Source organism: Octopus sinensis, linkage group LG5, assembly GCF_006345805.1.
Source record: "Octopus sinensis linkage group LG5, ASM634580v1, whole genome shotgun sequence".
Taxonomy (NCBI): domain Eukaryota; kingdom Metazoa; phylum Mollusca; class Cephalopoda; order Octopoda; family Octopodidae; genus Octopus; species Octopus sinensis.
The window spans coordinates 87,423,312-87,450,811 of record NC_043001.1 but is presented as its reverse complement, the minus strand read 5'-3'; the positions used below and the strand labels follow the sequence as shown (position 1 = coordinate 87,450,811).

The following is a 27,500-nucleotide window of genomic DNA, read 5'->3' as shown; positions in this document are numbered from 1 at the left end:
CCACCAGCATGGCCTTGGTGTTCCTGGCAGAGCTCTTGGTGTCTTTCTTAACTGTGCCCCACACAAAGTAATCCATGAGATTACATTGGGATAATTAGGAAACTAGAAATTGGGGCTGGTGAAGTTGTAGAAATTCTCCAAAAACCACTTCTGACTGTCTCTAGAGGTCTGGCAAGGAGCCAAATCCTGCTGCTATACATATGGCCTTCCAGCAGCAATCCTCTCCAGTCATGGTTTGACCAATTTCCAGCAGCTTCACAGTTGTCTGAATTGAGCCTAAGGCCCTGTTCAAAGATGTGGAGTGGCATGACACCACCCTCATGGAAATACACCCAAAGACCATCACAATTTGGGGTAATTTGATTTTCATGACACATGAGGTGAGCCACCTGTTTTTTTAATTTTCTTTTGTGCAAGTGGTCCGAATAGAAGAACTTTTCATCTGAGAAGAACCAGATCATCTGCAGCTCAACAGGATGCCTCAGCTTATTCAAAAGGTTCTTTGCTTTCCTTGCCTTTGGCTGTCAAAATTTGTATCTTGCAGCTCTTGTGTGAGTGGTAGCAAAGGTCTCATTCAGCACCAGTTTCATGGTGGTGACTCCAACACCCATCTCTTTTATCAAAGCTCAGATTCCTTTGCTCAGATCTTCCATCACCTTGTCTTGCAGTTCTTAGATGAATTCCAGCATACTGATGCAGCCAAAACACCTGTTGTGGCCCTGCAGTCTGCAGCTTTGTACTCTCCATTGCAGCTCAGTGGTGGCTTATAGATAAAATTAGTGGGGGTGCTGGTTCAGAAAATTTTTGGCCATTGTTTTAATATTGTGTAAAAGGAAACAAACATATAAAAAGAAAATCTATACATAAACTTGATTGTTTTAGCCACTGCCGGGTAGTGTGTTTAATTTGTTCACTGAACGCCACCGCAAATTCCCCCTTGTTTTTCAAAAATTCCACCGAAGTCACAAAATAAAGAGGGGAAATGTGCCCTATTTTTCAAATCCTGGTACCAACACTGAAGCTGGAAATAGAATAATAATCTAATTCTACACTTTATCACATTCAAGAATATAAACATGTTTTTAAGCACAACACAGAGTCAAAAAGAAATACTACCTTTCACCTGGCATTGTCGTTCGTGCAGTGCTCTCTCTCACTAATGTGAAGCTTCTTATCTCGGACATGTGAGCATGCACACAACAGCCAAACACCTCATTGCTGGGACTGTGAAGCACATGGTTCTATACAAGGAATTTTGAATTTTTTTTCATAAACTAGGGGATGGCTACTGTCATTAAGCTTAATGATTATATAATGTACAAGTATAAAGATGGAATTAATGAAAAAAGGACTCATTATATTAAATGTTATCGATAATAGCAAGTGGAAATAGGGGGTGCTGCAGTTCCTATACACAAGCCACCACTGTTGCAGCTGTCCATGCCATGTCTTACAGCCTTTACAGTGTTCACAGAGCATTGAGCAGCAATCATAATATCAGCATTTTGATACCCAGTGCAAATCATTGAGATAAAAGTAACTCTTTTCCAATATTCTGATAGCTTCCAGTACCCCCCATGTCAACCAACTTTTTCTCAACTACAACTTTAATCTTTATGCTCTCCAATGTTGTTGACTGTTCACCAACATATCAAGTTGTTCCTAAATAAAGGAGGTATGAAAAAAATCATTAAATGTCACCCAAACACCCTGGATATATGTATGTGTCTATATATATATATATATATATATACATATATATACATATATATATAGAGAGAGAGAGACACTGTTAATCAAAGAGTTAACTTCATTAATCAGTTAACCAAAAAGCTAACTTCGTTAATCGTTAAACAGTTAATTTTTTGAAAATGTAACAGAAGTTAACATTAACGTTTAGTGATAAAAGATATAACTACAGTTTAATACCCCACTGAATTTGTTGCTTTATAACTTCCAAACAAATGGATACTTTTAAACAAAACTTTCACCAAATAATCACTTATATCCTGTAGATTAAGTGCATGTAAAGATTAGTTGAAAAAAATTTTCTGAGGGGTTGACAAGAGGAGTTTCAGAAAATAAGTTGAGATTTTTTCGTTTTGATGGGGATTTTTTCCAATGTTTTTCACGAAAAAAGAGAAATAGTTTTGAAAATTAATTTTTTTTCATTCCCACCATCCCCTCACCACCTCAGTTCAAAACGATTTTGGCTGTTTTTTTTTAGTGAGTCCCAAAAGCCCATAATTTTTTCTAATAAGAATGTTCTAAGCATTGTAGATTACAATATCAAGATTCTGGAAAACCAATTTTATTTATTTATGGAAAGGTATGAGATTGAACTTTTTAAGGTTCCACCAGACATTTCTGTAATTTTATAGATTTTACTTTTTACAAAATTCATGTTTAAAAGTCAAGCATAATTTTGAAGAACCATGATATTATATGTTTAAAACATAAATAAATCAAAACAGAAATTATACAAGAATGGAGTGATTCTCTCCACCACCACCAGAGACAATGCAGGGCTGTGAAGATTTCTTTTGTCTTACAGGGTACATGGCAACTTTAAGTGGCTGGTCAAAGAGCGGTGATGTAAAGGGAATAGAACTCTTTAATCTAGTCTTGTTAAAGATATGACAACCTCTCAAGTGTTTATAAAATTCCCCCACTACACTCTGTAAAGTAGTTGGTGCTAGGAGCGGCATCAGGTTGTAGAAACCATGCTAAAAGAAAGGGCACAAGCGAAACATGGTATTAGTCATGTTTAAGGGGGCTGCAGCTCTGAGTAAAAACTGACTTGAATGTAACAACTTGTCCAGTTGAAATAAAATGAGTCCATTCCATGTTTGTATATGCATTATGTAATGCACACTGGTGTTTTAATCTAAGGCTGTTTCAAGTGTATATATCAATTTAATTCTGGTTAGCTTTCAAACATACAGTAAATAATTTTGCTTTTGAAATATTGGACTTGGAGTACATCACATAATGCTATAGATGATGACATGTAAATATTGGGTTGAAAATCCCTTTTGGATAGAAATACATTAAATCATTACCTACAGAGCTATAGCTCTGTGCGATATGCTATGAATCAAATTTTCCAAAAAAGAATTATTTCACATTCTCTTGAAAACTAATAAAATTCTTATTCATCATCATCATCATCACAATCACCCCATCATCATCATTTAATGTCTGCCTTCCATGCTAGCATGGGTGGGATGGTTTCACAAGAGCTGGCCAAGCAGAAGCCTGCACCAGACTTCTGTGACTGTTTTGGCAGGGTTTTTACAGCTGGATGCCCTTTCTAACACCAACCACTTAGCAGAGTGGACTTAGTGCTTTTTATGTGGCACAAGCACAGGTGAGGTCAGTTTTGGCAAGGTTTTTACAGCTGGATGCCCTTCCAAACACCAACCACTTTACAGCGTGGACTAAGTGCTTTTAAGTGGCATTTGCACTGACAGGGTCACCAAGTACTTGCAAGACAAAAAAAAAAAAAAGAAAAAACTTTCAATAGGGGAAGGAACATTGGAGGAGGTGATCATGTGTTGAATGATGAAAGGTTATAGTGAGACAGACAGACAGAAACAGGTGTCTTGGTGTAGAGGAAGTACAAGGTTACCCGGCTGGAGAGAGAGATCAGGAACGAAAACAGAAACAGGTGCACTACCAGAAATGAAATATATGGTCACCCAACCTGAGGGAAGTGCAAGAGAAGGTGAGAGAGAGAGAGAGAGCAGGGTAAAGATGGCGGCAAAGTGATGGGTATACTCACAAGGGATGGGGATCAGAATACAAATGGGATGGTTGAGTAAAGGAAGAAGGATATTTATTACGTCCACAAAATTAGAAAATGTTTTGTTCATCAATTTCTATATCAGAACAAGCATTTTTGGCTTGACTTAAAATGTCTAAGGTGGTTGTGACTGTTGAAACCAAATCAGGTCAAAACACTGTTTCTGGTGATTCACTGGTGTTTCGAGCAAAGTCCTATGTTTTTAACACAAAAGTCTCTTTGACTTTTTATACATTGATATTTTCTCTGAGATAAAATATTACAGCTTAGTACTGTTACATATATATACACAAATTATAATGTTATACACTGTGCTAGTGCAATGTAAAACAATACTGGTGCTAGTGCCACATAAAAAGCACCCAGTACACTCTGTAAAGTAGTCAGTATTAGGGAGATCATCCAGCCATAGAAACCAAGCCAAAACTCACTAAGGGACTTAGTGTGGCTCCTGGCCTTGCCATCTTCTGTCAAACCACCCAACCCATGCCAGCATAGAAAATGGATGTTAAATGATGATGATAATGATGACAATGGTATTTAAGTTAATAATGTGTGTATTAAGTGTGTATATTAATTTAATTCTATCCTGTCTAGTTTTTACACATATCAGTAAATGTTTTGGTAACCAATTCCTATTTTGGGACAAGCATTTTTTGGCTTGGTTCACAATGTCTAAGGTAATTTGTCACTGAAGAGACAAAAATCAGGTCAAAATGGTGACCCACCAGCATTCTGAAGGAAGTTCTGCATCTTAAACACAAAACCGTCTTTGAGATGTCTCTGCAAGGTAACATAATGCAGCCAGTGCTGTTCCATGCTTGTATACACATGAATATTATATAAACTACATCTGGTACTCTCTTTTTCTCTTTTACTTGTTTCAGTCATTTGACTGTGTCCATGCTGGAGCACTGCCTTTAGTAGAGCAAATCGATCCGAGGACTTATTCTTTGTAAGCTTAGTACTTATTCTATTGACCTCTTTTGCTGAACCACTAAATTACAGGTACGTAAATAGACCAGCGTCAGTTGTGAAGCGATGTTGGGGGGACACAAGCATACACACACACACATACACACAAGCACACACACACACACACACGTATATGTATATATATATGTATATATATATATATATATATATATATATATATATATATATATATATTATATATATATATATATATATATATATACATATATACGATGGGCTTCTCTCAGTTCCCGTCTACCAAATCCACTCACAAGGCTTTGGTCAGCCCGAGGCTATAGTAGAAGACACTTGCCCAAGGTGCCACGTAGTGGGACTGAACTCGGAACCATGTGGTTGGTAAGCAAGCTACTTACCACACAGTCATTCCTGTGCCTGGTAGTGGAGCTCTACTTCGAAAGTCCCAAGGTTTTGAGAAGTGTGGAACTACCTTTCAGCTACTTTTGTTCCTAGGTCTCCTCTGACCAATAGCAGTCCCAAATATGGGTTAATTAGCATGTTATGGAAGGAACTCCGAGCAAAACCCATGCTGGAAAAGGAAAAGATTGGAAGAGTAAAGATACTTAACAACTTGGGAAAGTAGCAACATGACATGTTGTTTTGAAACAAAGGTCAGTTTTGACACTGTCATCATTTTTCATGTTTATTATCTTGCTGACATGATCAGAGTCCGTTTTAACCATGCAGTCTTTTTTATTCTTATTGAAACAAAAATTGTTGAGCAACTTCAGATTAATGAATCTATTATTCTGGTCTCCAATGTGTTTGAGGAGATATTCTAAGATTAATCATAAGATATTGTTAAGGGAGTGAAATTATTTATCAAAACCTGGACCGTTAAAAACTTAGTTTGTCGAAAGAATCAGACATTTTTTTTTTTTTTTACAATTCATGAGAATCTTCTGTTTACCTAACACTTCCTTATTTCATTGCACCAAAAAACATCAGCAATACATAAAATCAAGGTTTTAATATCTATTTCTTTATTACCCACAAGGGGCTAAACACAGAGGGGACAAACAAGGACGGACATAGGTATTAAGTCGATTACATCGACCCCAGTGCGTAACTGGTACTTAATTTATCGACCTCGAAAGGATGAAAGGCAAAGTCGACCTCGGCGGAATTTGAACTCACAACGTAATGCAGACGAAATACCGCTAAGCATTTCGCCCGGCGTGCTAACGTTTCTGCCAGCTCGCCGCCTTAGGTTTTAATATCATGGGATTTTTATGAATTGAAAGCCATTATGATCTCGAAAGTCTAACAGAATATCAATCAGAGCAATAAACCAAAGACCACTGCTTTAAATGGTAAAAAAAGAAAAAAAAAACTGTCTCACCTGCAATTCTCGCTGACTGGATAAGGGAGATAACGCAAAGTATATTGATGATAGTTATTCCCCCTTAAACACGTATACACACGTTTATTTCATTTCTTATATAGAGCGTTGCCACTGGCAACAGTGAAGAATTTTACCGGTTGCAGAGTTACAATTTATTTTAGAGTTGTTGACACCACTTGATGACAATGTCTTTCTCTACAAATACAAGGCTAAGTCCATCGGAAGCTGAAATGTTTGTAGATTCTCTAAAGGTGTTTGATGTTGCCAGTGTTGGCAGTCCTGAGTAAGTATAACAAGCTCCGTGTATGTCCCATCCATACTATTTTACGTACAGTTGTCGTTGATGTGGGATAGGTTAGATGTGAATAAAGCTTTTATTTTTCAAATTTCCTATGTAGATCAAACACACATATCATTCGGGACGTAGCTGGGAGCAAATAATAATAATAATCGTTGGACTTAAGAACTCGGTAAAAAATATATACTTATATACATAAGGTAGTTGTCTAATTAGAACGAAAAGTAGTCAAGAGAATAAAATAATGAACAAATAATCTATCTTGATGCAGACAGGGCATTGTGGCTTTGTAACTTGCTTTACAACCACAAGCCTCTGGGTTCGATCTCATTACGCGGTAAGTGCCTTCTATTACATCCTTGTGTCCAGGATGTAACTGCGAAATTAAATTTCATGGTTGTTCTTGTAATGATACTAAATAACTTCCAAACTGAACAGATCCTCCAAACAAGGGACAAATAGAGTTGATATTTTCTGCTAGTTACGTTGCCTTTATAAACATGACATATCTCAAAAGAAAATTGTTTCAAGCACAACATTCCTCAGCAAACGATATACTGGTATTGCTTTCCGCAGTGAAATGGTTAAAAAACGTAGTGAGCGGAATTTAGTAGAGAGAAACTCTTTAAAAGTGTTATATTATAACTAATAACCCAAACTGGGATCCACATTTTGACATTATAATTTTTTTTTGGCGTGTCTGTGGGAGTCATACTGCCTTAACATCTAACACACACACATCGTTCAATTTCCACTCATTTAAATTGAACTGGCGAGTGTGTTAGATATTAAGGCAGTATGACTCCCTAGATACAACAAAATTTGTTTCAACACACGAATTCACATAAAGAATCTTGCAAACCAGATACAAAAACGAAGTGTTTTTTTTTGTAAATAGTTTATCACCATAGTAACAAAAAAGTAGTGTACTACTTACACGGAGAAACTCTTTCAACTATAAGTTATATTTTAAAGCATTTTTAAAATTTGAACTCTGCTATTATATGATAATTTATATAAATATATAAAAAAATATTAAAATATCTTGAAATACTAAAGAGTAAAATTATTCAATGAACTCGCTATTGGCTTCAACCCTGGCCTCCAGACGACTTCAGAATCTCCTGCGACAGTTCTGGACAGTTTCCTTGTTAAGGTGGTGAATGCTGCCATAATCTTTGCCTTCAGTTCATCTTTGGTGTTACAGGGAGTTTGGGGAGTTTTGAGACTTTGTAAGCCTAATACTTATTCTGTTGGGTTTCTTTTGCCGAACTGCTACGTTTCAGGGACATAAACACACCGACATCGGTTGTCAAGCGATGGTGGGGTGGGGGACAAACACAAACACACACACACACACATATATACATGCACACAATGGGCTTCTTTCAGTTTCCGTCTACCAAATCCACTTACAAGGCTTTGGTCAGCCCAAGGCTATAGTAGAAGACATTTACCCAAGTTGCCATGCAGTGGGACTGAACCTGGAACCATATGGTTGGGAAGTAAGCTTCTTACCACACAGCCACACTTGTCCATTTTTTTTTTTTATATTTATGAATTCAAATCCAACATGGATTAATTTTGTCTTGCATCATTCTAGTATTGAACAAAATAAATTACAGCAATAAGTATTTAATAAAATAAAGACTTGTTGGCTGTCTTCCTGTCCTATAATTTGCAACTGATATATTTTATATTATTCTTATATATTCATGTTTGACCAATTTGGGTAGATGGACACGGCAACATGAGTATATTGAAAAACTCAACATACAAGCAATATTAAATGCTTCTGCAGAAGAAGATGAATTTGTCAAATCCTTCCTGATCTCTTATGAAAAGGTAAGCAAAAAATAGTGGCAGTATATTTTCTTTAGATATTCATATTTAGGACACATAAATTGCACCAATCCGACCGTGGCTGTTGCCAGCCTCGCCTGGCACCTGTCCGGGTGGCATGTAAAAAGCACCCACTACACTCACGGAGTGGTTGGCGTTAGGAAGGGCATCCAGCTGTAGAAACATTGCCAGATAAGACTGGAGCCTGGTGCAGCCTTCTGGCTTCCCAGATCCCTGGTCGAACCGTCCAACCCATGCTAGCATGGAGAACGGCCGTTAAACGATGATGATGATAATGATGATGATGACATATGCAGGGTAGATATGTATATATGTGTATATATTCAATATTTATATTCAAGATGTCTGTTAAAGGTGTATATTCAGGTTGTAAATTCAGGATGTATATTCAGAGTATGTTCAAGCATGAGTATCATCATCATCATCGTTTAATGTCCGCTTTCCATGCTAGCATGGGTTGGACGATTTGACTGAAGTCTGGCGAACCAGATGGCTGCACCAGACTCCAATCTGATCTGGCAGAGTTTCTACAGCTGGATGCCCTTCCTAACGCCAACCACTCCGAAAGTATAGTGGGTGCTTTTACATGCCACCAGCATGAGGACCAGTCAGATGGTACTTGCAACGGCCATGCTCAAATGGTGTTTTTTACCTGCCACCTGCACAGGAGCCAGTCCAGCGGTACTGGCAACGACCTCGCTCAAATATTTTTTCACAAGCCACTGGCATTTTTGCTAGCTACTGGCATGGAAGCCAGTCAGCTGCTCTGGCAATGATCATGCTCGGATGGTGCTCTTAGTGCTCCACTGGCACAGGTGCTCCCAAAGAGTAAAAAAATTTGAAAATGCTGACATAAATGAATAAATGAAGGAATTATAATTGATGAACATGTTGTAAGAAGGAAGACTAAATGTCTGAGATATATTATGTTTCAAAATTTTAGGAATGAAACAATTTTTATTTCATTTCACTTGGACTTGAAACATTTATTTGTAAGGGGAATAAATCTAGTTCACTTTACCACTGACACATATGTTACATTTCAGGCTCAAATATTCTTTTCTACTCTAGACACAAGGCCTGAAATTTATGGGGAGGGGACCAGTCGATTAGATTGACCCTAGTATGCAACTGATACTTAATTCATCAACCCCAAAAGGACGACAGGCAAAGTTGACCTTGGCGGAATTTGAACTCAGGATGTAAAGACAGACGACATACTGCTAAGCATTTTATCTGGCATGCTAATGTTTCTGCCAGCCCACCACCTTTCAGGCCCAAATATTTTTATGCTTAAACCAGCTAGATCTGGCCTCTCACACCTACCCACACATCATTGAAATCTTGAAGCTGTGAGATAATACATGACTAATTCAAAACAATGGGAATAAATAAGCATTACATTAGACAGAATAATTTGAATGCTAAAGGGTTAAATTCATCTTAATTAATGAACCTATTGTGTACAGTACTCAGGTGCACTACAACTCATCAGAAAAAGTTATCATAAGTGCATGATCAGTAAATAGAATATGCACACAAAGTGAACAGTGAACAAGTCGTTTAAAAACTAAAAACATAGGTGGCGGGACATCAAGTGTACTGTTGGTGAATTTCAAGAAGCATGGAAGTTTTGAAGGATGTAGTGTCCTGACAGCCAGCAACTGATGCAGGTAGTTTATTCCATGTTTCAGCAATTCTTTCAGTAAAAGTAGCCGTATTAAATTGATGTCAGTACTGAGTTTACTTTGTTAAAGATATGAACTTTGATGTTAAAGTCATGTGATTTGTGGAAACACGCGTAGTGATGTATTAAATGTCTATAAATTCTATCTTAGAATTATTATTATTATTACTATGTTTATCGTACATTATATCAGTATAACCATGATGCAACTCCCAAAATCTGACTCACTAGTCAGTGTCGTTAGATGGTAGCCGGCATAATGAAATAGGAGTTATATTTGCATACCCTCAATATTACCATAAACGAATTTAAAACATATATATATATATATATGGTTCAAATTTATATATATATATATATATGTATATATATATATATATATATGTGTATATATATCTATATATATATATAATATATATATATATATATATATATATATATATATTTGTTTTAAATTCGTTTATGGTAATATTGAGGGTATGCAAATATAACTCCTATTTCATTATGCTGGCTACCATCTAACGACACTGACTAGTGAGTCAGATTTTGGGAGTTGCATCATGGTTATACTAATATATATATATATATATATATATGGTTCAAATTTATAGAAAAAAAAAAGATGAAGATAAGTGAGGGAACAACGACCAGATGTATTAGTTTAATGCTTGGCAAGAATAGAAAAGTCTTCATTGTGTAAATATGGACATTTCTGTTATGTTGCCTTTATAAATTTCATAAATAACAAACATAATTTCATGATTTTTCCACAGTTCCCAGTTCTCATCACAGATATTTTAGTGTCAGATGTTTGGAAAGAAAAAGTTTTCTCCCAGCTGCTGGACATGGAGTTTGAACCAGAGAGCACTTTTCCACTATATATTGCAGTATGTAAAAGTTCACCATATATATCCTTACATTTCATATTGAAACCATTTTACTATTGAATTCTATTATTCATGGCTAGCTCCCATGCTGGCATGGATTGGACAGTTTGACAGATTCAAACAAGTTGGAGGACTGCATCATGCTCCAATGTCTTCATTAGCATGGTTCTGTTGATTAGGATAGACTCTTTCGAAGAATGAGAAGAGATTAACAAGGATGGAAGCAAGCTGTGGAGCACACTGTTAGAAAGTAATAAGAATGGAAACTGTTGGTAGCTGTTACTTTGTTGGACTAGTGCAATAATATTGCTTGTGGTTGTGTGGTAAAAGGCTTGCTTCCCAACCACATGTTTCTGGGTTCAGTCTCACTGTGTGGAATCTTGGCCAAGTGTCTTCTACTATAGTCTCGGACCAACCAAAGCCTTGTTAGTAGATTTGGTAGCCAGAAATTGAAAGAAGACTGTCATATATATATATATATATATATATATATATATATATATCTATATATATATATATATATATATATATATATATATATATATATATATATATATATATATATATATATATATATATATATATATATATATATATCATCATATCATCATCATCATCATTTAACATCTGCTTTCCATGCTGGTATGGGTTGGATGGTTTAACTGAAAACTGGTAGGTCAGGTGGGCTGCACCAGGTTCTGATCTGATTTGGCAAGGCTTTTATGGTTGGATGCCCTCCCTAACACCAACCATTCCAAGAGTGTAGTTGGTGCTTTTTATGTGCCACCAGTATGGATGCCATGACTATGGTCTCACTTGATTTGACAGGTCTACACAAGCATGGTGTATCACCAAAGATCTTAGTCAACTGTCACTGCCTCCATGAGGCCCAATGCTCAAACAATGCTTTTTATGTGCCACTGGCATGGGTGACAGTTAGATAGCACTAGTATCAGTCATGACTATGATTTCACTTGGTTCAACAGGTTTTCACAAGAATAGCATACCGCCCAACGATTGAAGGGTGCTTTTAACAGGCCAGTTATGTGACACTGGCATTGACCGTGACTATGATCTCATTTGGCTTGATGAAGGTACCTTCATGAGGCCCAATACTTGAACAGTGCTTTTTATGTGCCACTGGCATGGGTGCCAATCAGATAGCACTGGCATTGGCCATGACTATGATTTCACTTGGTTTGACAGGTCTTCACAAGCACAGCACATCGCCCGACTGAAGGTTGCTTTTAACGGGCCAGTTGTGTGACACTGGCATCAGCCATAGCTACGATCTCACTTGGCTTGACGCGTCTTCTCAAGCATGGCATATCTCCAAAGGTCTCAGTCACTTGTCTTATATATATATATATATGTATGTATGTATGTATATACTTATGTGTGTGTCTGTGTTTGTTCCTCCATGACAACTGGTGTTGATGTGTTTATGTCCCTGTATCTTTGTGGTTTGGTAAAAGAGATTGACAGAGTAAGTCCTAACCTTAAAAATTAAGTCCTGCGGTCGATTTGTTTAAGACCCTTCAAGGTGGTGCTACAGGATGGCCACAGTCAAATTATTGAAACAAGTAAAAGAATAAAGGAATATATATTAATATATATATTGGAGGTGCAATGGCCCAGTGGTTAGGGCAGCGGACTCGTGGTCGTAGGATCGCGGTTTCGATTCCCAGACCAGGCGTTGTGAGTGTTTATTGAGCGAAAACACCTAAAAGCTCCACGAGGCTCCGGCAGGGGGTGGTGATCCCTGCTGTACTCTTTCACCACTCTTTCTCCCACTCTTTCTTCTGTTGGCCTGCTCGCTTAGCCAGCGGGGTGGCGTCATTCAAAGGCTAAAACAATGCGAACGCATTGTGACCAGCGATGTGTAACAACATCTGATGGTCTGGTCGGTCACGTGATCACATGATATTAATATATTAGTATAATGCCATGTTACTGTATCTCAGTCATCATCATCCTCATTACCACCACCACCACCACCATTATTATCATCTTCATCATTATCATTTGATGGCTAGCTCCCATGCTGGCATGGATTGGACAGTCTGACAAAGTCTAACAAGTTGGAGGACTGCATCATTCTCCAATGTCTTCATTAGCATGGTTCCAATGGGTGGATATCATTCCTAATGTCAACTACTTTACAGAGGGTACCAAGAGCTTTTTTTTTTCTTGGCACCAGTAAACCTTATATTTCCACATACTATTGTAAACATATATTTCCACTCTACACTTCCACACAGCTCTACCATGAAGCTACTGTTATCAACCTTCTGGAAACAACTTTATATTTTCCTGAGTCTTGTGAATCTGCTGATGAAAGCCTTCTGGACCTTGTTGATTACTGCTACCGAAAATTAACTGACATCATTACTAGGTAAGTATCCTGGGTCTGGCCTTATCATGGGGAGGGGGCTTGCATATTCTATAAATCTGAGAGAGCATTACTGTTAGAACTTTGCTTCTGGTAGGGCCATCTTAGGTGGGCTGGTCTCTCAGGGAGGTTGCAGACTAATGGTGATCTGTGGTGTTTTGGTTCATTACCAAGATATCAGCCCACTCATCTACTAGTCTACAGAGGGCCAACAACTCACCCAGAAGAATTCTCAACTTATGACACAGACCAGAAGAAACTAGGCTGTTCAACATTAGAATGAACCCCTGCATGCCCCCGACCAATGAAAAATCAACTATGTAGTGGGGCTGGCATGGGATTACAAGCAATGGGCGGCATTGGTGGACCTGGTCAGCTCTACATATGATAATGCCGCTGGGACCATTAATCTGAGATGACCCCAGCCCAATCGAGCAAGAGAATGAGTGAGTGAGTGATATTTTGGTATGTTTATTTTGCTGTCATGGTTTACTGGGGTACCAAAACGTTTGTGAAAGGTAAGAGAGTCCAGTTTGCTGGACATTGTTGTAGAGCGGAAAAAGAGGTAATTTCTACTCTTCTCCTCTGGAAGCCATCTACTCGTAATACCAGAGGGCGCACACTCTCCTACCCTGATGTAATCTCCAGGGATACAGGCATCCAGCAACAGGACCTCCGTAATGCCATGATGGACCATGAAGTCTGGCGTAGCATGGTAAATTCCATTGTCTCGACCACGGTCGAACAATGATGATGATGATGATGATGTTTCATCAGTGAGTTTTATTGGTTGGCTGGCATGATGTATATGACAGACTCCATTGGTAGGTTAATATAATGATTATGTATGGTGACTCCCCCCACCCCCACCAGCCACCTGGGAATCGCTTGCCTCTGACTGTGGCACCTGGCGTTCAGCTGTCCAAAAGGGTGTTAGGCTGTTCGAGGGAAAGTGCCTCAAGAGCCTGGACCAGAAGTGACAAGCCCGAAAAGAGAAGATCCCCAACCCTACTTCTGCTGTTACGTGCCCAACATGTGGCTGTGTCTGCATGTTCACCTTTGGGTTATGCTTCCACCTCCGGCATCACTGATGTCATTGTCAAACCCCGACAGACTTCCATTATTATTATGTATGGTAGACTGTATTGGTAGAATCGTTTAGGTGATTACTTAATGATTCGATGCCAAATAATGTGTAGAGAGTTTGTTTTAATTAATGTGGACAACTTTAACTTTGTTTACAGGTCAAAGGAGAAGTTTGAAGAGATCAAGGATTTTGTAAATGAGCCAGGCACCAGCAATATACAGGTGAAATAGTGTAGTGTGGTCATGTCTGTGGTGTTGTCCTTGTCCACCTTGTAATTGTCATCATTGACATTATCATCCTCATCATCGCCTTCATTATCCTCATCGTTGTCATCGTCGTCATTCTCCTCGTCCTCGTCCTCGTCGTCCTCCTCCTCTCTGTTTCCCTATCCCCTCCTCTTCCTCCCTTTCCTCTTCGTCCCTCTCCTCCTCTTCTTCTCATCTTCACTTCCTCTTCTTCCCCTCCATCTTTCTCCCCTTCCTCTTCCCTATCCTCCTCTTTTTCTCACTCCTTTCCCCCTCCCTCCATTCATCACCCCTTCCCCTCCTCTCCTTCTCTCCTCCTCTTCCTCTCCCTTCTTTACCCCAACCAAATCTAGCAAGAAGCTATATCACCCACCACTTCATTATTTCTATATGAGACTGTATCAACATTATTTAGTTATCATGAAAATACTTACAAACGTACCTCCAAGCCTATCTGACTTATGGTACAATTGATAAAAAGCTGTTCTCCCTAAAACCCTATATTTGCTGCTAAGTGCAACATTAGTTACCCCTAAATTTATATTTCAAGATATAACTTTAATAGAGTCAGCCCTAAATCTATATTTCTTTTAGGATAACCAACAGTTATCCCTAAACCTATATTTCAGGTGGGGAACAAAGAATTACCATCAAAACCTCATATTTCAGTTTGTGACATCAATAGATAAGGTGGCAAGCTGGCAGAATCATTAGCATTCTGGGTGAAATGTTTAGCTGTATTTCATCTGCCATTATGTTCTGAGTTCAAATTCCACCGAGGTCGACTTTGTCTTTCATCCTTTCAGGGTAGATTAAGTAAGTACCAGTTATGCACTGGTGTCAATGTAATTGATTTAATCCCTTTGTCTGTCCTTGTTTTGTCCCCTCAATATTTAATCCCCTGTGGGCAATAAAGAAATAAATAGATGATTGTTCCTTTTTATTCTGTTTACAGGATTTAGAGAAACAAGCTGAAAAACTAAATTTTGATATTTCTGTGAAAGCCATGTCAATAATGCGTTATGTGACTGATAATGTGGATGGGTAAGTTTGGATAACAACACTCTACATCAATAACACTGTGTAACAAAACTAAAATTTTTTGTCTCTGGTGAGTTAGTGTTATTTCCCATTTGCATTTATCTAGAATTCAAAGGAAACGACTACCATTCTCTTCAAACTTTGCTTTTGTGACCTGGATATCAATGTTTGGAAACTGATCTATCTTCCATTACAAATCAGACAGATTCAGCGATAAGTTGCTGAAGCAGAAATATCATTATAGCAAATATTCTGCTCAATACCACAGATTTGCTTGTCAGTTGCTTGACCATAACCACTTGAGCATGTCCCTTAGTGGCTGACAATATGTGCATCTCTGATAATGATCAAGATCAGTGGTGGAGCATCATAGCCATGTGTTGAGAGGTATTCTTTGGGGTTTGAATAAATGTAACAAAAGCTAAGTTTTAAAAAAATATTTACCATTTTTCATACTTTTTAGGGGTAAGCAAATAGGAAATAACAATTGCTCCCCATGGACAAAAATTGTGTTACACAGTGTAATGTGTTATGTGACTGATAGTGTAGACAGGTAAGTTTAGACAATGATGCTCTTTGATTTGGCAATAGCTCTTACAGAAGAAATAAGTCAGGAAGGGGTGATAATAGTCATCTTCTAATTTCAGTTTGTCATGAAAGTCTACTGGAGCTAACAGCAATTATAGCAAAGCTACTTCTGTCCTTTTGTTTGTTACAGAATCACTTTATTGAAAGTTAATGAGGTTGTTTGATGGTGAGCAATAGAAATTAACAAAATACTTGTTAAGTATACATCATCCAACATTACTGACATTTCTGGCCACCACTTCTTTATGATATCTATCTATAATCTATCTATATATTTATAGCAAATTGGACTAGGTTGTTACAAATTGACTCTCTACAGCGATGGTCTATAACAGGCATGTGCAACCTTTTTGAGAAGTAGGCCACATGAAACATAATTCATCATCAGGTGGGCTGCACTACTAAAGAAATTCAAGGTAATTTTTTTGTTAAGCATGCCTCTCAGAAAATCCAACTGGTCATATGTGGCCTGAGAGCTGCATGATTGCTCAATACTTTTTTGTGGTATCTCTTAGAGCTGAGTGGGCTGTTCTAGTTAGAGTCAAGTGAAACACTCCTGCCTACAGTGATGAACTGTACACTACATGGTTCCTATTTACAGCTTAGTGATCTGAGCTATTGCATATTAAGTGACCCACACCTACCTACAGACTACAGGGGGAAACTGTTCTTCTACGTGATATTTATTCATATCAGTGAGATTTTATGCTGTTCAGCATTAAGTGTGCACCCATGAGGTATGACTCCTCCTGATGACACCTGCTCTGTACCTCTTGTTGTTAAGCTGGGCAACTACTGACTTATAATGCTTTTGTTATTATTTTACAGTGCCTTTATTTTTTTGTTACATTTTTCTGATTAACTCTTTAGCATTCAAATTACTCAGTCAAATGCGATGCTTATATCTTCACATTCTTTTGAATTAATTAGTCTCAAAATTTTGATGATTTGATTGTTTAATTTTTTAGAATGACATTGTAGAGTAGATGTGAGAGGTTGGATCTGGCTAATTTAAACTAATAACAGATTGAATATTTGAGCCAGATATAACTGGTTTAAATGCTAAAGGGTTAATATTAAAAAAAAAAATAAAACCACTTCCATATTCTCTTGTAGCATTAAGACATGTATATATGACCAGTGGGTCTCTACATTTCTTCTGACCGTACCCTTGGTGTAAATTGAACTCAACACTGCAAGCTAATAAAATGTGGATAATTTTATAGTACTCTCACTGCTTACATGTGGTACCTATTTACAACTATGTGGATTGTACTGTTTGGGAGTTATGTGTGTTAAATCTAAGTACAAATTTTTCGCCCTTCATATTCAAACTTGATATCAGCTTTCCCCTGTGTATAAGTTGTACCCAGTTCTTTCAGTTAAAATCAAGTATAACATAATGTAACTCACACATGAGTAATTATGGTGTATTAACTGGTATGTTTATGTATTTCTTTCTCAGAATCACATTGAGCATCCTCACCAGAATACTCAACACTCATGATTTACCAATTCTTCTTGTAGAATTGTTGGAAAATCCTCCATGGACTCAAGAAATCAAAGGTTTTTGTTTCAAGATTTTGGCACAATGAATTCAATTTGTCCCCAGTCGAAAGACACTTGTTGTTATGTCCTGTTATTGTTATTATTATTTTTTCATTGTATTTTTTATTTATATTTGTGTAACATTGTCTGTTTTTCCGTCCTTGTTTTCGTATACATTCGATGCTTTCTTCTAAGGAATCTAATGCTCTTAGCTTAGTTTTTCCTTGGGGCTGGCCAGATTGGAACAATCTCAAGATTAATCAGCCGAAATTGTGAGGATGATGCAGTTCTTGACTGAGGATAGAAAGCTTCGAATGACCCATCCTTGTTTTTTTGTATCGTCTATCTGGATGTTTTGCTGTCCTTTTTTGTATCATCTAGTTGTCCGGATGTTTTGCGTTCTTGTCCCATTTTCTATTTTATATATATAGCAGCGTACGTACACTTTGTTCTCTTATATGTAAGTACACATTTTACTAAATTTTGTACGACTCTTTCAACCTTTTCACACTTATTCATTCATTCCATTCTTAGTTCTTTCTTTCCCACTCTCTCACATTTCTTTGCCTTTCTTACTCACTTTTCACTTCACTATGTCCCTGTCATTTTTTCTCGCCCTCCTTAATTCTTCTGTCCATCTGCTTCTACAACTCTCTCTCTCTTCTCTTCCCCCTCCTTAATTCTTTTGTTCCTCTTTTTCCCTCTTTTCTCTTCTCATGTGACCGATAGGCCAGACTGCTAGCTCTCTTTTTGCATCTGACTGCGGTCACTGCCACATCGATATTCTTCCCTGTGTTTGTGAAAGTTTTGTATCTCTGCCATAAGGCTTCATTTCCACACACGCCAGCTGAATTCAATTCGTCCCCACTCGAAAGACACCTGTTGTTATGTCCTGTTATTATTTATTATTAATATTTTTTCATTGTATTTTGTATTTATATTTGTGTAATATCGTCTGTTTTTCCGTCCTTGTTTTCATATACATTTGATGCTTTCTTCCAAGGAATCTAATGCTCTTAGCTTAGTTTTTCTTTGGGGCTGGCCAGATTGGAACAATCTCAAAATTAATTGTGAGGATGATCCGGTTCTTGACTGAGGATAGAAAGCTTCGAATGACCTGTCGTTTTTTTTGTATTGTCTACCTGGATGTTTTGTTGTCCCTTTTTGTATAACCTAGTTGTCCTGATGTTTTGCGTTCTTGTCCCATTTTGAATTATATATATATATATAGCAAATTGGACTAGGTTGTAAATGATTCTCTACAGGGATGGTCTATAACAGGTATGTGCAATCTTTTTAAGAAGTAGGCCACATGAGACATATTTCATCATCAGGTGGGTTTTTTAATGTGTGTATGACTTTGTGTCTGTGTTTGTAACCTGGTGTTGGTGTGTTTATGTTCCTGTAAAAGAATGATAGACTAAGTATCAAGTTTTAAAAAATGTGTTAGAACTGATTCATTTGACTGAAATTCTTCAAGGTGGTGCCACAGCATGACTGCAATCTAATAACTGAAACAAATAAAAGATTAAAGATTAATGATTTAAGCTAATTTTATACTAGGTTTAAATATGGGTAGTATATGTACAAATGTACAAATACTATGTACAAATATAAGTACAAATTTGAAGGCAGTGAGCTGACAGTAACATTAGCATCCCGGGTGAAATACTTAGTGTTATTTCATCTGCCACATTGCTCTGAGTTCGAATTCCACCTAGGTCGACTTTGCTTTTCATCCTTTCAGGGTCGATTAAATAAGTACCAGTTACGCACTGGGGTTGATATAATCGACTTAATTCGTTTGTCTGTCCTTGTTTGTCCCCTCTGTGTGTAGCCCCTTGTGGGTAGTAAAGAAATAAGTATATGTACAAATGTTGAGGAGTATATGTACCCAGTTAAATAACGTGATGTATCCCATAATTGTTTATTGCCAGGTAAAACCTATAAATACTACGACTGTAAATGGCATGAAATGAAATCAACTGAGGACAATCTCAAACTGACGAAAACTGAAGGACAGGTAGGACTTTGTATTTTTGTTATAAAATTGGGTTATCAGCATTATTAATGACTGGCGAACAGCTTCGTTCATTGTTGTTTAATTGCATTGTTCATGGACATGGTTTTCATGTCATAGCATTGAGTTAATAGCATAGTTAAAAATTAGATAACAGCTTTGTCCATCTTTGTTTAACTGCAATGTTCATGGACGTAGTGTTCAATTCAGAGCATTGGTTAACAACATTGTTTAATGATTGGATAAGTGCTGTGTTCATTGTTGTCCAACTGCATTGTTCATTGTTGTTCAACTGCATTGTTCAATGTTGCATAATGTTGTTAATTTTTGTATGGTTAACAGTATGGTTAGTGGTTGGTAAGGCTAAAGGCTAATAGTGGGATGAATTATTAATTATTGGTGTAGTTAACGGTTTGATTAATTAAGTGGAACTGACAGATAGAAACTGAAGAAGTCCATCATGTATGTATGTATGATTGTATGTATGTATGTGTGTGTGTGTGTGTGTGTGTGTGTGTGTGTGTGTATGTATGCATGCATGCATGTATGGATGGATTTGTATTTATATGAGTTCATATTTCTTCTCATTATTAAAGTGTGTTTGCTGACTGTAAACAAAAGGCTCATTCAAATGGTGTAATTTGTTTTCACTTCTGTCCCTCATCATGTATAGGCTGTTTATTGTTCAGTAGACAAAGGGATTATTACTTAGCTGGGAAACAAGTCAGAGCTGGTGTCAAGAAGACCATCCTGCTGTAAAATAGACTTTAAAACAATAAGATAATGATAACTAATAGCGTATATTAATTATTTGAATGAGTTATATTTTGCGGGGAGTTTAATCTAGAGAACAGGTGTGGAGATTTAAGTTTTGACACCTGCTATACAGGAATGGTTAATATGTCGTGCAGGTGATAATTCGTTTAATATCTGTTAAAGATGCATAACTCATTGAACAGTTGTTTTGTTGGTTAAGATCAATATTAAAATCGTGATCTCAGTGAACACCTGGTACCTTATTTAATATCCTATATATGGTTGTAAAGGTGCAGTCATGGCTGTTTGGTCATGATGTTTGCTTGTCAACCATATGATTTTAGGCTCAGTACTACTGTGTGGCAGCTTGAGTGTCTTTTGCTATAGACCCAGCTGGTCAATATTTTGTGAATGGATCTGGTTGAAGGAAATGTAATGAAGCCCATCATAAATGTATAAACGTATGTGTGTGTATATAATGCTTATATTTTTGTGTTTGCAATGAACAGTGAAGTTTGTTGTCATTCTTTGTCAATAAATCATGCACTATTTTTGTGCTTTCAAAAACATGTTGAATAAAAAAACAGTTTGTAATGTACTTTGTTCAGTACAATAAATAAGATAATCAAACAACAGTAAAAGCAATGTAACAAACTAACAAACCTCTTTACGAACCAAAAATCAATATTCTTTGAGAACTAATCAACTGTCACCTTCCAACTTCACTGCGAGCTAACTCAAACTTCACTTGTCTCCGAACTCTGAACTCACTCAGATCGTTACTATTTATACTTTACTCAGACCAGTCTATCTCTTGCAAGGGAGCGTCATAACTCTCATCGCAACAGAAACAAAAAAATCAGTTCATGGTTAATAACAGGAAGGATATGCAGCTGTAAAACAATACCTAAGTAATATGTATTCATCTAACCCATGCTATCACAGAGTAGCAGATGTGAAACTAACAAATGAAAGGATAAATGATATAATGGTTAATACAGTGAACAACTGTTAGTTTAACATTTTGCTCATTATATCTATTGTAGTGAACAGCTGTTAGCGTACATGATTTACTCTTTTACTTGTTTCAGTCATTTGACTGTGGCCATGCTGGACCACCGCCTTTAATCGAGCAAATCGACCCCAGGGCTTATTGTTAGTAAGCCTAGTACTTATTCTATCGGTCTTTTTTGCCAAACCACTAAGTTACAGGGATGTAAACACACCAGCATCGGTTGTCAAGCGACGTTGGGGGGAAAAACACAGACGCACAAACACATACACACACATACATACATACATATATTCGACGGGCTTCTTTCAGTTTCCGTCTACCAAATCCACTCACAAGGTTTTGGTCGGCCCGAGGCTATAGTAAAAGACACTTGCCCAAGGTGCAATGCAGTGGGACTGAACCCGGAACCATGTGGTTGGTAAGCAAGCTACTTAACACACAGCACACAATAGAATCAGCATGAAGCTTGAGACAATGGGGACAAAAAATATTTTTTCTATTGGAGTCAAGCTAGTACCAATAATATATGATTACACAATGATGTCCACTACTAAGGTAGTTAAGATAAAGATTAGTTTTTCACTGGGCATTGAGAAATTAAATATCAACTTATAAATTGTGGTGTTGTGTGCTTCATTGGGGAACTTCTTTCTACATTTTATTATATGTAGTTCTTTTACTGACCACCAGGTTTGGATCGCTCTCTTCAATGTCATCATGAAAAGTAGTTGTCAGAAGAAGTATGAAATGACATCGTATCGGAAAAGCATCTTGATGAAGGTAAGATGTTCTGTATATTTTGTCTTGTCTTATCTTTTATAAGGAGAAAGATCTGTCGTTGCATACATTTTTGACATATGGAACGCATTACCACATCAGGGGTTAGCTGTTAGGACACTACATCCTTCAAAACTTCCAAGCTTCCTGAAATTTGCCAATAGTACACCTAATGTCCACCCCTATCATTTTTTTTTTAATGACTCATTCGCTGTTCAGTTTCTCTGCATTATTCTATGTACTGTTCACATGTTTGGCTACTTTTATGATGAGTTGCAATGTACCTGACTACTGTTCATCATCATCATCATTCTCCTCCTTCTCCTCATCTCTCTCTCACACACACACACACACACACACACATATTACTCTCTTTTTACTCTTTTACTTGTTTCAGTCATTTGACTGTGGCCATGCTGGAGCACCGCCGTTAGTTGAGCAAATTGACCCCAGGACTTATTCTTTGTAAGCCTAGTACTTATCCTATTGGTCTTTTTTGCCAAACCGCTAAGTTACGGGGACATAAACACACCACCATCAGTTGTCAAGCGATGTTGGGGGGGACAAACATAGACACACAAACATATATATACACACACACACATACATATATATATATACATATATATGATGGGCTTCTTTCAGTTTCCGTCTACCAAATCCACTCACAAGGCTTTGGTTGGCCCGAGGCTATAGTAGAAGACACCCAAGGTGCCACGCAGTGGAACTGAACCCGGAACCATGTTGTTTGTAAGCAAGCTACTTACCACACAGCCATTCCTATATATATATATATATATATAATTACATACACATGTAATTTTAGGGTAAACACTTGTGTGCTGAGTGTGCTACTGTACTCTGTATCCAAAAGCAGGAGTTGATGTCTCATCAGACTCTAAAGTAGCTCTGTAGGTGTTTCAGCTCATTTTCCTTGTGAGACCAGAGCTGCCCAGAGCCACTGACTGATGTAGGAGACAAAACTCTTACATAACAGCACACACAATTTATGTACGAAGTTCTTTGTCAGACTGTATTCTGTCCACAGAAGTAAAACTGCGTAGAGTACTACATTCATACTCAATAATGTTGGATGAAGCCTGAGTCACATAATTCATCATCAGCTCTGTTCGTTTCCCTGACACATAAGCATGCATACAAATACATTCTGTCACAAATGCATGTGTATGGAAACAATTCAGATTCATATCCAAAATCGCAGAGTAGATGAATATATCCTTTAAAATCTCATGAAGCAGAATACAATATAGCCTCCTCCTCTTCTTCCTTTTAGATTGACATTGCAGGGTTGATGTGAGAGGTTGGATCTAGCCAGTTTGAACATAAAACAGGTTGAATATTTGACTCAGACATTGCTGGTATAAATGCTAAAGGGTTAAATCCATTTAGCATTTTATCAGCCTATAATAGCACTCCCATGATTTGACTGGAGATTTGGGATGAGAGAACAGTTAATTAAATCGACTCCAGTACTTGACTGCTACTTTATTTTATCTATCTTGGGGGAATGAAAGGAAAAATTTTCCTTTGTAGGATTTGAACTCAGAATGTAAGAGCCTGATCTGAACACAGAGTGTAAATCACTAGTGTGTCAGACAAAGCATTTTGTCTGATACACTAGTGACCCACACACATACATATATGCAAACACATTATTACTGATTTTGTTTATATTGTTCTTTCTTCAGCTGCGGTCACACCTCACTGAACTGCTGCTGGACCAAATGCCTGCTTTAGTTGAGATGAGGAGATACTTGGAATATCTAGGACACATGGAAACCCCAGCTGTGAAAAATGAGCTGATACTGGAACAGGTCAAAAATAACTTCCTTGTTTTTTTATACATACATATACATATATACATATGTATGTACATACATACATACAAGGTTGGGCTGAAAAGTTCATAGGCTGATTATGAAGGAGTGATGCTAGAGCTGGGAAATCTTGCATGCATTAACTTCAATTCTTTTTATTTAATAACTGCATTGTTTCTTTCCAGGTAAACTGACATCTGACAGTTCAAAGAAGACTTCAAAAGTTACTAGTAATGACTTCTCTTGAAAATGGATAAAATTTGACCTTGTGCTGCTATCATGTATCTGTAATGACCTCTGCTCCTTGAAGCTGGCTGGGGTTACACGACCTTCACTAGTGAATGCTCATCTGACTTGTCTCATGTCTTCCCTTTACTCTTGTTTTGTTTGACCCCATTCTCAGGGTCTGTACTAATCACTATACCCAGTCCTTCCTTCCCAGGATATTGGTTCTTAAGAATTCCCTCTCTGCTCTTGTCTTTCCTATAAGTGTTGACTTTGGTTCAAGAGGGATGTTAAGGACACCAATCTCACTGGTTAAGAAGGCCCTGTTAATCTCACTGGTTAAGGAGCCATGGATACTGTATTACTTTGATAATCTTATGTCTTATTTTATACCTATATATATCATCATCATCATCATTGTTTAATGTCAGTTTTCCGTGCTAGCAGGGGTTGGACGGTTCGACTGGGGTCTGGGAACCCAGGAGACTGCACTAGGCTCCAGTCTGATCTGGCAGTGTTTCTACAGCTGGATGCCCTTCCTAACACCAACCACTCCATGAGTGTAGTGGGTGCTTTTTATGTGCCACCGGCACAGGTGCCAGGGGAGTCAGGCAGTGGTCACGATCGGTTGGTGCTTTTTATGTGCCACTATATAAATACACTGTACATTTAAACACATAAGAGATGACCATCATTGGACACCTAACACGTGTTAGGTGTCATGGTAACACGTGCTGAAGAAGCTAAGGTTTTATTTTACCAATGCAGAAACCGGTCCGCGTGAGTCCTAATACTTAAATGTATGTTAGTAGATTGTCTTAACCTGATTTTGCCTTCGTTTGATTTCTGTAGTTTTCATCAGTGTACTTTTGGCGATTTAATAAGAGTTTTGACTTATTTCAAGCAGGTAGACATACTTAGTATATGCTTTGATTAATTTTAATTGCTTGGCTATTTAATGCTATTTTTTGACCTGCTATTGCCTGTGTCATTGATTCTGTTATTATCATTTTTAAAATATGGATAATAATAGAATTAATGACACCTTCGTAAATTAATTTTTGGTATATATATATATATATATATATATATATATATATATATATATATATGTATGTATGTATGTATGTATGTATGTATGTATGTATGTGTATGTGTGGATATGTATGTATTTGTGTATGTATGTATGTGTGTGTATATATGTGTAGGTATGTATTGCCTTATAATTGCATAAGCCTGGTTCAATATCTAATAACTGTGTGTTTGATTTAATGCTATCATCATCATAATCACCAGCACCTCCACCACATCTCCTTCTCCTCTTCCTCCTCCTCCTCCTCCTCATCTTTTAATTTTCCATGTTTGCATATATCTGAGGAAATTTGTTGAAGCAGATTTTGTACAGTTGGATGCTCCTCCTATCATCAACCCTCACCTATTTTTAAGCAAGCTAATATTTCCCCAGGCCTTTGAAGATGAACAGACGGATGGACAGCACAATAGTCAAACAAATTTTCATGAAAGATTGTAATGAATGACATTCTTTATATGATACTCTTTTACTCTCTTACTCTTTTACTTGTTTCAGTCATTTGACTGCGGCCATGCTGGAGCACCGACCCCGGGACTTATTCTTTTTGTAAGCCCAGTACTTATTCTATCGGTCTCTTTTTGCCGAACCACTAAGTGACGGGGACGTAAACACACCAGCATCGGTTGTCAAGCAATGCTAGGGGAACAAACACAGACACACAAACACACACACATACATATATATATATACATATATACGACAGGCTTCTTTCAGTTTCCGTCTACCAAATCCACTCACAAGGCATTGGTTGGCCCGGGGCTATAGCAGAAGACACTTGCCCAAGATGCCATGCAGTGGGACTGAACCCGGAACCATGTGGTTGGTTAGCAAGCTACTTACCTCACAGCCACTCCTGCACCTATGATGATGGCATTTCTTTTGCAATTAGTACACAGTATCAAGGCAAGGATATATGAACACACACACACGTACACACAGAGTATATACATGCATGCTTACATATGTACATCCATGCTTGGATACATACATGCATACATAAATATATGTGTACATATATAAATACATCCACAACAGACTTAGTAGTTGCTGTTTATCAAAGTAACTCACAAAGCTTTGGTTAATCTGGGGCCATAGTAGATGGCATTTACCCAGGGTGCCATGCAGTGGGATTGGACCTGGTTGGGAAGCAAGCTTCCTATCCACACAGTCATGCCTGCACCTGTCTGCATATCTAACTTGATATCATAGTATGTATAAATACACACACACACACACGCACACACACACAATAGGCCTCTTTCTGTTTCTGTCTACTAATTCCACTCACAAAGCTTTAGTCCGAGGTGCTACACAGTGGGACTGAACCCAGAACCCTGTGGTTGGGAAGCAAGCTTCTTACCACACAGCCATGCCTGTGCCTATGCTACTAAATAATATATTCATAATCAGCAGTGTATACAACAACATTAGATACTTAGTGAATTGTATAAACTACTAGACTATATTTACATAATCAACTATATATATTTCTAAATTAGATACATGTGATCTTCTGTAGACACTACAAAAAGAAACTGTGTCAATAAATTGATTATATACACCTCTAGATTATATTCTAGAATGTTTTTGTATCAATAATTCATTGTTCTAAAATGTAAAGGTAATTGTAGCACCTGATTATTAAATTGTGCCCATAATCCATATTTTTATACAATGTGTTAAGGTAAATATTAAACAAATCTTCTTTCTTTCTTTCTTTATTTCTTTCTTTCTTTCTTTTCCTTTCTTTCCTTTATTTTCTTTTCTCTCTTTTTCTTTCTTTCTTTCTTTTTTTCTTTCGATAATGTGATTTCTGATAAGACACCAAAGGACCAGTAAGTGCTGCCATGTGAATTCTACCTACCTACCTACTTACCTACCTACCTACCTACCTACTTACTTACCTACCTACCTACCTACCTACCTACCTACCTACCTATCTATCTATCTATCTATCTATCTATCTATCTATCTACCTACCTACCTCCCTACCTCCC

At 37.4% G+C, this 27,500-nt stretch overlaps 1 protein-coding gene across 1 annotated transcript in view; it reads left to right on the top strand.

Annotated features, from left to right (window-relative positions):
* Nucleotides 1-6,231: 6,231 nt before the first annotated feature.
* Nucleotides 6,232-27,500, top strand: part of LOC115212209 (zinc finger MYND domain-containing protein 10-like) — a 33,950-nt gene continuing 12,681 nt past the window's right edge. Inside the window, exons 1-10 of the mRNA XM_029781048.2 lie at nucleotides 6,232-6,426; nucleotides 8,178-8,286; nucleotides 10,765-10,878; nucleotides 13,140-13,273; nucleotides 14,515-14,578; nucleotides 15,558-15,646; nucleotides 17,697-17,797; nucleotides 19,717-19,802; nucleotides 22,261-22,350; nucleotides 24,057-24,182. Coding sequence (XP_029636908.2) covers nucleotides 6,323-6,426; nucleotides 8,178-8,286; nucleotides 10,765-10,878; nucleotides 13,140-13,273; nucleotides 14,515-14,578; nucleotides 15,558-15,646; nucleotides 17,697-17,797; nucleotides 19,717-19,802; nucleotides 22,261-22,350; nucleotides 24,057-24,182 — 1,017 coding nt within the window. The 5' untranslated portion in view covers nucleotides 6,232-6,322. The remainder of the gene's footprint in view (nucleotides 6,427-8,177; nucleotides 8,287-10,764; nucleotides 10,879-13,139; nucleotides 13,274-14,514; nucleotides 14,579-15,557; nucleotides 15,647-17,696; nucleotides 17,798-19,716; nucleotides 19,803-22,260; nucleotides 22,351-24,056; nucleotides 24,183-27,500) is intronic.